Below are 14,002 nucleotides of genomic sequence, written 5' to 3' on the forward strand. Positions count from 1 at the left end.
TTACCCCTTTCTCCTGCTCTTCCGGCCTGCTACTCTGTGCTACGCCCGTGCTTACCTTGCTCCCGGAGACCCGGTCCCTCTCGGGAGGGCAACAAGGGAAAGTGTTCAGTGCAGATCAGTGAGTAAGCACAAGCCCGCCCGTGCTTACCTCACTCCCAGTTACTAAGCACAAGCCCACCCGTGCTTACCTCGCTCCCGGGGACTAAGCACAAGCCCGCCCGTTCTTACCTTGCTCCCGGAGACCCTCCTTCTCAGGAGGGTAACAAGGGAAAGTGTTCAGTGTAGATCAGAGAGTAAGCACAAGCCAGCCCATGCTTACCTTGCTCCTGGAGACCTGGTCCCTCTCGGGAGGGTAACAAGGGAAAATGTTCAGTGCAGATCAGTGAGTAAGCACAAGCCCGCCCATGTTTACCTTGCTCCCAGAGACCTGGTCCCTCTCGGGAGGGTAACAAGGGAAAGTGTTCAGTGCAGATCAGTGAGTAAGCGCAAGCTTACCTTGCTCCCGTAGACCCGGTTCCTCTCGGGAGGGTAACAAGGGAAAGTGTTCAGTACAGATCAGTGAGTAAGCACAAGCCCGCCCGTGCTTACCTCGCTCCCAGGGTAAAGATTTACAGCCTTGGAAAGCCAATGGAAGTTGCTATGAGTCAGAATCAACTCAATGGCAGCGAGTTTGGTTTGGTTTTGGTTATACATAAGCAAAGTCAAATGCCATGCTTGACTTTGTGGTCAAGGCATTGGACTGCTAACCAAAAGGTCAGTGGTTCAAAGCCACCAGCTGATCCATGGGAGAAAGATGAGGCGGTCTCCTTCTGGAAAGATTTACAGCCTTGGAAACCCTATGGGACAGTTCTACTCTGTCCTGTAGGGTTGCTATTGACTCAATGGCAGTAGATTTGGCTTGGTTATACATAAGCAAAATGAGGGCATTGTTTGCCCATTGTTGTATTTTCAGCTCTTGCAACAGTGCCTAACACATAGTAGGGACTTACTATATGTTAGCTGAATGAATGATTGAAGCACCAACATGACAGCGATGAAAGAAGATGTAGAGTCTTGTTCCCTGAAGTTCTCTTGTGGCCCATCTAAGTGAATTCTACTACTTAGGACTCTAAGAAAGAACTCAGCTAACTTTTTACATAAAGACACTCAGCTCCAACACTTAATGACAACATAATCAGATCTGAATTAACCGGAATGCTTAGGGAATGATTTCTGGGGATCAATTTCATTTTCCCATTAAAGACGGCTGACCAGCAATCATTCTGCACTTTTCCTTTTTGTTGCAGATCTTTCTCCAACGTCCTACTTCACCCCCAGTAAGCAGACCAGGATGAACACCAGCAAATCATCCTGCGATGATTCAGGGCTCTGCGGTGCCCCATCCTAATCCCGCTGAAGGTGAGTGGCAGTTGTGCAGAGCTGTTGATGCGGAAAGATGCTGGGTGTTGAAAGGAAGGCCAATGAGTCTGTGATTTCCCACAGGCACCATGCTTGAGTATGAGTCAGCCAGGAAACGGATGCCTATTCTTTTTTGTTTTACCCACGTGAGAGCAAACAGTAAAGAACACCAACGATAAACAGACAGGCAGTTCAGCACCACTCTCTTTAAAATACACATGACACTGGTTTGTTGGAGCATCATAATGACCCTTACACCTGGCTAGCTTCGCACATTGGAAATCTCTGAGCCCAGAGTTCATCCAAACATTCCAGCTTCATGATAGCCATTTCCAAGCCAGCACCTGGCTCATGGTGACCCCATGCACACTAGAACCAAGAAACACTGCCTGGTTTTGCATCATACCCATGATCACTTGTGGACCAGACTTCTGTGATTCACAGGGTTTTCACGGACTGATTTTCAGAAGTAGATCACCAGCCCTTTCCTCCTCGACCATCTTCATCTGGAAGCTCTGCTGAAACCTGTTCAGCATCCTGGCAACATGCAGGATGAACCAACAGAGGTATGGGGCTGTGCACAGGCTGGGATCAAACCCAGGTATCCCACATGCAAGGCAAGAATTCCACCACTGAGCCACATCCTCTCTCACATGGAGAGACCCAAAGTATCTGAATTGCACCCCTCGTATCTGTCCTTGTGTGCTGTTAATTACAATGCAATTTCATGTATTATTTTACCTTTCTTTCCTAAATGATTTATTTTTACATTTGGTGTCTAAAGGTTTTGGAAAATAGGCTGACTCTAGAATCAATTGGCACCTACTCTGGAAGTTGCTTTTTGAAATGAAAAAGGATGGGTATTGGTTTTGATTTCTTTTCTGGTTGATGGTCACTTTTTCTAGAAAATAAAGTACAAAAAAATTTTCAGCTAATTCAGATTTTATTGTATCAAAGTGGTAAGAATATATAAGATGATCAAAGCTAAAAAAAAAAAGTGTTTAGCAACCATTCCAAGTGCTCAATTTAGATTTCAGAAAGCAGCATTATTAAGATGGATTGTCCATCCCACTCACGCTCAGTGAGTAACATCTCAGCTTTCCACTTCATTTTGTCTACAAATCCAAGTAAGTACAAATGGCACTTACTTCATTTCTGAAACACCTTAGCAGCTCCCTGTCCCTTGGGCTTTATTGGCTGCTGGACAACAACATCCTAGATTTTAGTTACAGATTGGTGCTGCCCCCTGCTTTGAAATCTGACCTTTGCTTCTTTCCATATGAAAGCGAGCCTGTAGGTGTTGGAAAAGGTTATGAAAGATCAAATCAGATAATTAAAGCTCCAGAGAGTGACTTCCTAAGCACACAGGGGAGCTTTGGGAGCTGACGGCCTCTCCTTCCTTGTTCACTGCTGTCAAGCCCCACCCTGACCACTGGCGACCCTATGTACAAAATGTCCCCTGCTTCTACACCATCCCCATAATCAGCTGCAATTCAGACAGTTGTCACCCACAGGCTTTTGTTGTCTGATTTTCAGAAGCAGATTGCCAGGCCTTTCTTCCTAGTCTGTCCTAGTCTGGAAGCCCCACTGAAACCTGTTGAGCATCGCAGCAACACACAGCCTCCACTGACAGAAAGGCAGCAGCTGTGCGTGAGGGGCACTGGCCGGGAATCAAACCCAAGCTCCCCCACGGAAAGCGAGAACTCCACCACTGAACCACCACTGCCTTCTTCTCTTTCCTTAGAGATTTGAAAAAAAAAAAGTGGGTGGGGAGCAGAGGGAAATCAGTTCATCCTTTAAATACATTCAATGCTTGAAGTACTAAATACAGTAATTATCATATGTAATTATATAATTATATGACTCCTGGAGGAGTCAGCTTTAAAAGTCACCTGACTTGCCCAGAAGTAAAGCACACGTGGAAAAGCCCAGCTCAATAAGCGATTCCATCGATCAATCAGTGAATCAGAAAGCACCTCCTGCTGGCTTAGTCCTGAGATGGAAATTGGGAAACTGCAGAGCTGCCAAGGGCTCTGGACAGAGGCGCTGCATGGGCCCTGCGTTCGACCCTGCTGGGGAGATGAAACTAATACCCAAGGAACAGAACAGCACCAACCTGTGTTGCCTGTGTCTGCAGTAATGGGTGGTGTGTGACAGTGAGGGCTCCCAGAAGGGTAAGGAGGAGGATAAGGAATGGTTGCATTGCAGACACGGAATTCATCTGGACTCTGAAGGACAGGGAAGATTCCAGGAGACCAGGAGCAGAAGAAAGAGCATCCCAGGCAACGGGAAAGGATGCTAGGAAAAGCATGACCGTGGAATAAGCTGGATGTGCACATGCCCTGAGAGCCTGGTGTGTGGAGGGGTGCAGGGAAATGTGGCTGAAGGGCTGGGGAGAAGAGGGCCATAGGTTTGACTGCAGGGGGTCATACACACGCAGACGGGCCCAGTTCTCCTGTAACACATCAGTGTGCACTCTAGACCTAAGCGGAGGACAGCTTCATCCTCTCTGTGTTTGTGTCCTCTGCATGTCACACAGAAAAGGAGGTACTTTGTACACACATAAGATACACATATGATTGTCTGTGCAAATACACAGGTACGTATACACGTGTGTGTAAGTCCATGCACCCATAGACACACATGAACAATCTTATACATCCTCAGACAGACCATGGACAATGGGGTAAATGGAAGCTGTCATCTGAGCTAACTCCACCAGTCACATGGACGTGGTTTAGGCTCACAATCTGCCCAAAGCCTTTGCTCAGAAACAAAACCCTTTTTTCCTGACTTCTGGGAACTAGACTCATCTGTCCACAGCTGTTCTCTTCAGATACCCACAGCTGTCTTCTTAGCAGATGCTGTCTGGCCACCCAAACTGTCAAGGCTACTAGCAGTCCAAGAAGAAAACCGCGATTTCTTAATGGGCAGAAGGAGGGAACTGTGTTGAAGATAATGATAATGCCAACAGCACCACCACCCATACTGTGAGCATTTCCCACAGATAATGTGCTGGTTGCTTTGGAAGCAAGCATGGGTCCATTCTGTACAGAGATCCTGAGGTCAGTATGTTGTTATCATTAGTTGTTGCTGAGTCAATTCCAATTCGTGGCAACCCATGTGTGCAAAGTAGCATAAGGTTTTCATGACCCAGAAGCAGACAGATCGTCTGGACTACCTTCTGAGGTGCCTCTGGGTGGGTTCAAACCACCAACTTTCTGGCTAGTAGTCAAGTGCTTAACTGAATGAGCCACCCAGAGACGTATAATCATCCTCATTTTAAAATGGAAACTGACCCTCATGAAGGCTAAGCAATATTAAGTGATGGCCTTGAGATTTAAATTCAAAGCTACATGACTCCACGCCCGTGTTCTTAGCCGGTTCAGGAATGTGGGGATTTGGCATCTAGGGTGAATCCAAAGAAAACGAAGGTTTTTGTAGGCAGAAAAGAAAACCAGGAGTAGTGATACCAACAGGCATCTGGGTGCCTCTAAGAGGGACCCCACTGCCCTTCTTCCTCATCTTCTTCTTCTATGAGCTTTACCTCAAAGAAGACCTTCTGCTTGTTGGCAATTCAAAATGAAGTGCTCATGCAACCTATCCACAGACACAGTATCAGGGCCTGGGGTGAAGGATCATCTCATGAGATGGATTATATATCCATGCTGCATCAGTCAACGTTCCACACCCTGAAGGTACCACCATCCTGTCCAATACCCCCATTCAAAGCCTTCCAATTTTCCCAATTTTCTTCTTACTGCAATGATGTTGACTATGGAGATGAGCCACATTATCTTCTTCACATACAAAATATCTATCATGCAAATGGTACCTGGTTCCTGGGTAACACATCACTCTTATCTAGACAATGACTATTTTACATGTTCATAAACACAGCTACTAATTTTTCCAGGTTTACAAATGTGCTAAGTGTGTGTTCTTGCTTCCTTCTGATATGTCAACTCAATTCAATTTGTTTAAATTTTTTTCTCCAGTAAGCTATCAAAGAACCCAGAGAGCTTAGCTTAAGCTGCAGATTAATCCAACATCAAAGAAAGTTATTTGTATTCAAATTAGAAGATCCATGAAAATGTCTCTATTCTATTTTGTGATAATACATTGGACATTCATCAATGAGTCATTAAGTGTCAGTTCCCAAATATGTAAATGGGGGCTCACAGATTACTGTGAAAGATAAAGAGGAGAAGGCACACTAAGCACTCAGCCTGGCGCCCAGTAGGTGCACAACACATGCTAGTTTCCTTCCCAGTTTTTCCATCAAGTGACAATGAAAGAAAAGTTGCCATCAAGTTGACTGCAACTCATGGTGACCCATGTGTGTCAGAGCAGAACTTCTCTCAAGGGCTAATTTTTTTCAGAAGTAGATTAACAGGCCTTCCTTCTGAAGTGTCTACGGGTGGACTCAAGCCTACAACCTTTCGGTTAGAAGCAGGGTGTGTTAACTGTTTGTACCAACCAGGAACTCCATCAGCGGACACAGATCCCTCACAATTCAGAATCTCCTAACTTCACAATGTCATGTGGTCAGTGTCTCAGGATGACAGAGATGAGAAGAAAGTTAAGGGTGTGAGCAAGCAAACTAAAAAAAAAAAAAACCCTCTCTGGTCACGTGGGAATCTATTTCCTCCTGAGAATGTTACAATATGAAACAACAGCCAACGAAGAGAAGAACAGCAGGAGGTGACTCTTACTCCTTGCATTAAAGGGCTTCCCCACTCTTTGTAGGACTTACAGGTGAGTGAGGTCACGGAGGCCACGGAAGGCATTTCTGGAAATGGTTTCAATTTTGTTTCCTTCAATGAACCTGAGGAGCAAAGGCATATGATTACATTTTTTACTTAAAAAACAAATGATACTGGCCTGCTTTCTGAGCAATATCTGAAAGCACTCATGAATTTAAGGAATTCGTCCCTAGAGATCAGGTCAGAGACAGATTCAAAGGGGAGCAGGGTGTGTGTGCAAGAGCGCACGCACGGGTGCATGTTCCTTCCAGAAACGGCATGGAAGTCTTCAAATTCAGAGTTGGCAATATGCATAAAAATGTCTTGGGGGAAGCAAAAAAGCAAGCACTATTCAAAGGCAAGAAATCCTCCTCTCTCTGCAACACTGGAATGCTTCCAGACACTTTCCCTACTCAATCCCTCTTACATTTCACAATGCCTGGCTATCAATACTTTGGTTAACATCATTGTCCCTTGAGGGGACCTCATTGTTCTTCTCCATATTAAAGTTTTTCTGAGGGTGGTGCTGTTAAGCTGGGGTTCCAGCAAAGCTGGGTTCACCATGTCCCGACGTTCATCATGTTGTGATATCATCACCATCATGCCTACACTAATCTCTGACCATACAGGTGGTGAAGCATGGACGCTCACAAGACCTCTAAGCCACCAGAAGGTGGGAAGGAAATGAAGTGGAGGACAGGCCAAACTTCATTCTCTGGGCAGAAATGTCTTAGGGATTGTGCATGAAATCGTGCAATAATTTGGGACAATTTCAAGTCTGTGTGAGAAATATATGAAGCAATGCACTATGGCTACTCCCTAGGGCCACGGAGAACTAAATTTTAATTTACAGTATAGCAATATGTCCAATGCAAAGGTGTCTTTGATGAAACAGTCCAAGGAAGAGGCCTTATGATTTGACACCATTGGTCAGAGAAATATTTCTCAATTCTTGCACTGAGAATTTCCTGATGCTTGTTTTTCAAAATCAGGGGATTCGAAACATACACCAATTCAACAAGTTCTACACGTACAATTCAGTGGCACTGGCTACATTCAAGTTGTACAACCGTTCCTTCCCTCCTGTTCCAAATTCACTGTTAACATAACTCACCACCCTCATGCCTCCTATGTAAACTTTCGAGTTAGTGCTGTCAATTTGAGTCCATATAGGTAAGAAGTTTCTTTACTAATTAAGCTAAACTATTGTTTGGTTTTGATGCTTCTGAATTGTGGTGCTGGCGAAGAATGCTGAAAGCACATGGACTGCTAAAAGAACTAACAGATCTGTCCTGGAGGAAGTGCAGCCAGAATGCTCCTTGGAAGCAAGAATGGCCAGACTTCGTCTTACCTATTTTGGTCATGTTGTCAGAAGGGACCATTCCCTGGAGAAGGATGTCATGCTTGGCAAACTGGAGGGACAACCAAAAAGGGGAAGGCCCTCAATGAGATGGATTGACACAGTGGCTGCAACGATGGGCTCAGATACAGCAAGGATCATGGGGCTGGCATAGGACCAAGCAGTGTTTCGTTCTGCTGTACATGAGGTCGCTGCGAGTCAGAGACAACTCAAAGGCACCTAACAACAACAACAACAACAACACTATCTGGTTTAAAAGAAGACTTCAGGGGAGATTTTTTTTGTTTAAGGTTTAAAGATTATCTCAGGGCAGTAGTTCAAGGGTTCATCCAGCCTTAAAGGCTCCAGAAACTCTGGATTCCAACAAGATTTTAAATTCTGCTCTGCATTTTATGCCCCTTTGATCAAAGATTCTTCTAGAGAATCTTTGATCAAATCTTTCAGTAATGGCAGCTGGGCACCATCTAGTTCTTCTGGTCATACGGCAAAGGAGGCAGTTATTAACCATGCATTCCATTTCCTCTTCCTATTTCGGACTCTCCTTCTTTTGTTGTTGAATTGGTGTATGTTTTATTATGTGTATTTTCAACAACAATAACAAAAATAAATTATTCTTTAAAAACTGTAAAAGGAAAAAAAAGAAAATCAGAGTGTTCATCAATGACAGACTGCAGCATAAGCTAACTTTGTATTTCTAATTTCCTTCCCAGAATCATTGACAGTAAAGTGACCCATCCATAAGAGAAAATGGTTAGCTTTACATCTGCCAACTCCACTGGCTGCTTCTGTCCTTTGATAGACTCACTGTTTGCAGCATTTCAGTTGTAGCACTCTCTTAGGAGAGCACACATTTTATGTATACTCTGGAGAAAGAATTCCTCTAGAGACATCATTCCTCAAGACATAAAATCAGCAGAGATTTTATGCTCGGGATGTGTTTAAAATTCAGACATCTACCTGTTGACCTCAGATAAGCAGCAGAGACGAGGCTTTCAAAATCCCTCAGAATACTAAGTAAGGAAATGCAAGCTGATAGCAGGATTAATATTATTACAAAGTTCTAAGAGAGATGGATGGAAAAACTTAAGGGGGAAAAAAAGACATGAAAGGACAAAAAGGAGGAATCAGAAATAGGATAGAGAATTTTCTCTCTGCTGGAGGAAACCTGTACATCAGAAAAGGGAAAAATATATACATACATACAAATGTATATATATGTTTTAAAGGAGAAAAGACAATAAAATCATACCCTCATCATTGGCTCGCAGGAGATACACAAACAGGATATAGGACAGCTGAATAAAAAACACGAAGGTGTGCCCCCAAATAGAGAGCTTTTATATAAAAATAAACAACCCTCAGAAACATTTGGCTCTATTTTTGGCTGATCAGCAAATCTGGGCTTAGTTATGAAAGGTAAAAATATCCAACTCAATTTCCAGTTGTGCTTACTACAAGGCAAATGAAATGTCAGCAGAGAATGAATGGGTATCTTTCCTTCTTTGTTTCCTTTCCCCATCTTTGTCTCTAACCTCCTCCTGCCCCAGCATGTTTATAAGCAAGGCAACTTGGAGAGGTCAGTGCTGAGAACCCTGTTCTCTCCACGTCTCCACCCCTGAACTCTCAGAGAGGCAGCTCCAGAATGGAAAGCGATCCAGTGACTCTACTGAGATGCCGAACGCTCAGCAAATCGAAGGAGCACAAAACTTACAGGTATTCGAGATGGAAAAGTCCAGCAAAGGCATCATCGCGGATGACTGTGAATGAGTTAGAATTCAGCAATCTGAAAAAGAAGGGCAGATTTCAGTGCAGAGACGTAAAACTTGAGTCACTTATGTTTCTTTTACTATTTCCTGATGTGTGGGCAAACATGGGCTTTTCTTTGACCTAAGGATGGTCCAAGAGGCACACAGCATTACTCTCAGATAGCTGATGGACAAGGCAAATCGATTCCTTCAGACTAGATTTTTAGGTCACTCTCATGACTCCACCCTTTCTACCCTGTGGGTCTTGTAAATATGGTCTCATTAATAACTGTTATTTGAAAACATTTTAATGCTTGGCACAACTAAATGCTTTATGGTGCACAAGGAATCATAAAATTAGGGAACTAAGAGGATCTAACCCACCTCTATTTTTAGAGAACTTTGAGCCCAGAGAGGTCAAGTAACTTGACCAAAATCACACAGCCAAAACAACAATGAATGTGCTACTATATTATACGTTCCTATAAGAAATAATAATAAATGTTTAAGAAACCTTCAGAATACTCTTTATCACCATATATTTTTCTACATGAGTGTATGTAGTTACCACTTAAAATCTGTTCACCCAAAGAATACCTGAAATTGCATTTCTATTGCATAGGAAGTCTGTTTTAACCAAAGTACAATTTCTGTGAAATGTCAAGTTTTAAAATGTTAAACAAACAAACAAAAAGGTAGGCATATAACATTTCAAGGACTAAATTAGCAACAGGAAGTTTATTTGGGATGGATAATCTATCCTCCGTTTCTTCATGTTTTCTGTAGATTAGGGTTAGGGTTATACTTAGTTTAATTTCAATCCTGCTTAAGAATCAGTGTAGATAAAGAGAATAAGCTCCTACTCAGGACTTTGCCTATTACTGATTTTCTCTTGAAGACTGCTTTCTGGACATTTCTTTTCATCAGCAAACCTAACAGACCTGGCTTGTAGACGTGGGCACTCACCACAGTGGCATTGGCACTGCTTGCTGAGAGATGGTGTGGCAAAGGATGGGTCTGAATGGGTGTTTGGGGCCCTGCATTAGAATCCTCACTGTTATTTATCAAGTTACTTAACTTCCCTGAGACACAGTTTCCTTATTTGATGAGGAAAATGAAAAATACCCTCCTGTGCTGTTCAAGGAGCTCCGGTGGTACTGTGGTTAAAGCATTGGGCTGCTACCCAGAAGGTATGTAGTTCAAACCCACCAGTCACTCTGTGAGGGAAAGATGAGGCAGTCTACTTCCATAAAGATTTACAGCCTTGGAAACAACATGGGGCAGTTCTACTCTGTCCTGTAGGGTTACTATGAGTCTGAATCGATTCCATGGCAGTGGGTTTGGTTTATTCTGTTAGGAGTAACGGGATGATTACATTAAGCCCAAAAGTCCAAGTACTAAGTGGACTCGGAATCCTCCTATACCCAGAGTACCATCTAGACTTAACAATGCAAATTTTCCAGGCCCTCTAAGGCCTTGCAGTGTTGTCCCTCTCTTGTGGTTCTGCTACTGTCACAAGAAAAGTTTCCTCAGGCCCAGAGGTGCCTCTTCTGCTGGAGCCTCGGAACAGAGACATGTAGAACAGAACCGCACCAGCCACCGCCCAGAGCAGCAGTGAGAAGCAGAGGCACTAAGCTGACCCCTTCCCCACAGAGCAGCCAACCCACCCACCAACCTGCCAATCTATGTGAAATACTATTGATGCATTAAAAAAAATGCAGGTTTTCTTTCCAAGTGAGATGTTCAGGGAAGAGTCCATTTAGGTGGCATGCCAGTCATAATTCAAGGGAGCTATCACCCCAGTTGTCAGACACAGGCATTGGCATCTACAATAAAGTCCGTGAGGAAACATCATTCCAAACTAAAGAAGGGGACAATGAGCAAGGTTCCTTGGCAGTTAGCTTTTGGGGACACCACAGAGCAAGGCAACTTTAAGAGCCAACAACCATTTACTCATAGAGCTGGGGACTCTAGGAAGGAGTGGCACCAAAGATTCAGAGGCTGCTCTCCCAAGGATCACACCTCAGAAGTCCCATTTTACAGAAAGGACTTTCCATACTCACAGCAGCTGCAAGGAAGGCAAATGGGAAAACATCCGGTCCTTGATTTCCGAAAACGTTCCATTCACCAAGCTCCTGGGGGCAAAAGAGGAACAGAACGGGGCCTTTGTTTCTTTTAGGAAGTGCTGGGTGGTGGACAGGCCACCTCGTGTTGCGAGTGGTTAAGTGCCCGGCTACTAACAGAAAGGATGCCAGTTCAAGTCCTCCCAGAGGCACCTCGGGAGAAAAGTGTGGGGATCTACTCCCAGAAATCAGTCGTGGAAGACCCCGTGGGGTACAGGTATATCTGACATACATGAGGTCGCCATGAGTTGGGATCAACTCAATGCAACTGGCTTTATTTTCGGAATGGAAAGAGTGTGGGGAGGCAATCGACCTTCCACCTCACATCCTTACTTTCAATCATGGGGCTCTGACAAGATCTTAGAACAGCTGGCCAGTGTCTTCTAAAGGGTAAGCAAATGGAGAAGTCATTTCCAATGAACTGAATCAATATGAAAACTAGCCTGAATCACAGAAACCTTTAACATCAGCCTCACTCCTTCCACGGATGTGATCTTAGTTGACTGGAATCAACCCCCTCGCTTCCTTTTCTTAACCACAGGAGGCCCTGGCTGCAAAAGGGTAATTACTTCACCCTTGCCCAAGATTCTGTTTGTGTAGATACAGCTCTAATGTTGGCCAACGAAACTCCAGGGTAAGATTAAGCATTCCCTGTGGGAGCACAGCTCTGAAAGACACTCAGCGCACTTGTGATTAGATGCAGCGTGAACGCCTTGGGGAAACACTCCGAGACACCTGAACTTGAATGTGCAGCGGGAGGCGATGCATCTGCCAGATGGAATGGTCAACTCCAGGGCAAGAGGCCTCGGCTCTATTTTTGCCGCCAGGGGACCCTTCCTGCCAAAGCAGGACCTCAGTACAGAATTTCAAAATAATTGAGTTAACATGCAGATTAATTAAGCAGCTGTGTGTCTAAAGGAGCTAACAAGGGGAATTGGAACGGTCTAGAATCCTCCACATCATCTAAGGCACTAACATCAGGAATGAAAGAGGCCCTCTGTTCCCACCGGCAACTCTCTGGACTTTCCACAAATGCAAACCCAAAGCACTTCACTCCAGAGTCCGGGTCCCTCCACCTGTCCTCGGTGGAAAGCAGGACAGTGTAGCACAGGAGGAAGTGCCCAGACCAGGAGCAACATCACTGCCATCCCTGGGATTCCCAGCCTCTTTAATTGACTGGGGAGAGCACCTTGGCCTGGGACAAGGGAGTCATTTTAGCAGGCATCAGTAAAACACAGCCCACTAGCCCCAGGGCTGCTCCTTTGGCTTGAGTGGCTGTGTGAAGGCAGGTTGAACGCATCTCTTAGCAAGTGCATAACTAATGTGAAACCCTTTGGTGTCAGCTCCTCCAACCCTGAAAAACTGTATCCTGGGGAAAGGGGGTAAGAAGTCAGGTTGCCCTCCAGCACTTGGCCAACTGGGCCAGGCACCCACATGCTCCCCACCCTCTGCCGAGCCTTCTGTTCTCCCCCTCTCTTGCAGGCCACAGGGGGAGGTGGCTCCACAGCCTCAAAAGGCCAGAGAAGGGCATGAACCACTGCCCCAGACCCCAGGGGGGAGGTGGGGCCTGGCCCCTTGCCTTTACAATCTTTCCAGACAAGTTTAGCTGCTCCTACCCTTCCAGAAACAACTCTCTTTCCCCTCAACCCACACACTCATCCTCTATTTGGTGCCTCTCAAACTTTAACGTGCTGCAGAATCACCTGGGGACACAAATGAAGACTCTCAGGCTTTACTCTAAAGACCCCTTAACAGCGTGGGCCCCCGAATCTGCACTGATGCTTCAAGCTTCCCCAGACTGGGCTGATGTAGCAAGCTGGCCCGCGGGCCACACTTTGAGAAACACTGTCACTGGGACTTGCCTGGGTCCCCAGACTCTGGATCGCGGGTCCCTTCCATCTTCCTCGGGGGCCTAGACTCCACCCACGTCCCGTGGCGCGCGCCCACCCAAGCGTAAAGGAGAGGACTGGGGTGTGGGGTCAGGGTCGCGCTGCTCCAGCGCCAGAGGTAACTCCCCAGAGACGGCGGGCGCTGGGCGGGGCGGGGTGGGGGTAGAAGGGGTCCCACTCACAGGGAGCTGATGTCGCCCGGCACGATCCTGGGCACCCAGGATGAGCCCACGCAGATGATGGACTCCTTGGTACAGCTGCAAGTGGCGGGGCAGCGCGCCAGCCGCCTCACCTGCGCGCTCCGCGGGATCAGGCACGCGGCGCTCAGCAGCAGAAGCAGGAGCCCCAGCGCCCCGCCGCCGCCCCTCCGCAGCGCCATGCCGGGTCCCGGGTCCCCGCCCCGGTCCCTCCCGCCACGCCGCGCGCCCGGACCCTGCGCTGCTGCAGACACGGGCGCCGCTCCCTGCTCCGCCGCTGCCGCCGCTGCTGGCGAGGACGAGGGCGCCGCGGGTGTGGGAGGCCGAGCCGCAGCCGAGCAGCATGCTGGCCGCCACCCCCACTCGGCGCCCCCCCACCCGAGCCGGGGCTGCTGGGCGGCCGCCGCCGCTGCGCCCGCCGCACTCGCGCCTGCCTGACATCAGCACCCGCGCCTCCAGCCCGGCTTTGGCCAATGAATAATGCATGGCGGGCGCCCGCCCCGCCAGGAGAGGCCGCGCGCCGCCCCCAGTCGCCCGCCCGCTGC

General features: G+C 46.6%; 1 protein-coding gene across 1 annotated transcript in view; it reads right to left on the minus strand.

The window, feature by feature from the left end:
• Positions 1–13,639, minus strand: part of LGI2 (leucine rich repeat LGI family member 2) — a 63,489-nt gene extending 49,850 nt beyond the window's left edge. The window contains exons 1-4 of the mRNA XM_007952561.2: positions 13,443–13,639; positions 11,312–11,383; positions 9,215–9,286; positions 6,155–6,226 (exon numbers count right to left, since the gene is read on the minus strand). Coding sequence (XP_007950752.1) covers positions 6,155–6,226; positions 9,215–9,286; positions 11,312–11,383; positions 13,443–13,639 — 413 coding nt within the window. The remainder of the gene's footprint in view (positions 1–6,154; positions 6,227–9,214; positions 9,287–11,311; positions 11,384–13,442) is intronic.
• Positions 13,640–14,002: the final 363 nt, after the last annotated feature.

Source organism: Orycteropus afer, unplaced genomic scaffold (assembly GCF_000298275.1).
Source record: "Orycteropus afer afer isolate SDZICR_OR568_19922 unplaced genomic scaffold, OryAfe1.0 scaffold00346, whole genome shotgun sequence".
Classification (NCBI taxonomy): Eukaryota; Metazoa; Chordata; class Mammalia; order Tubulidentata; family Orycteropodidae; genus Orycteropus; species Orycteropus afer.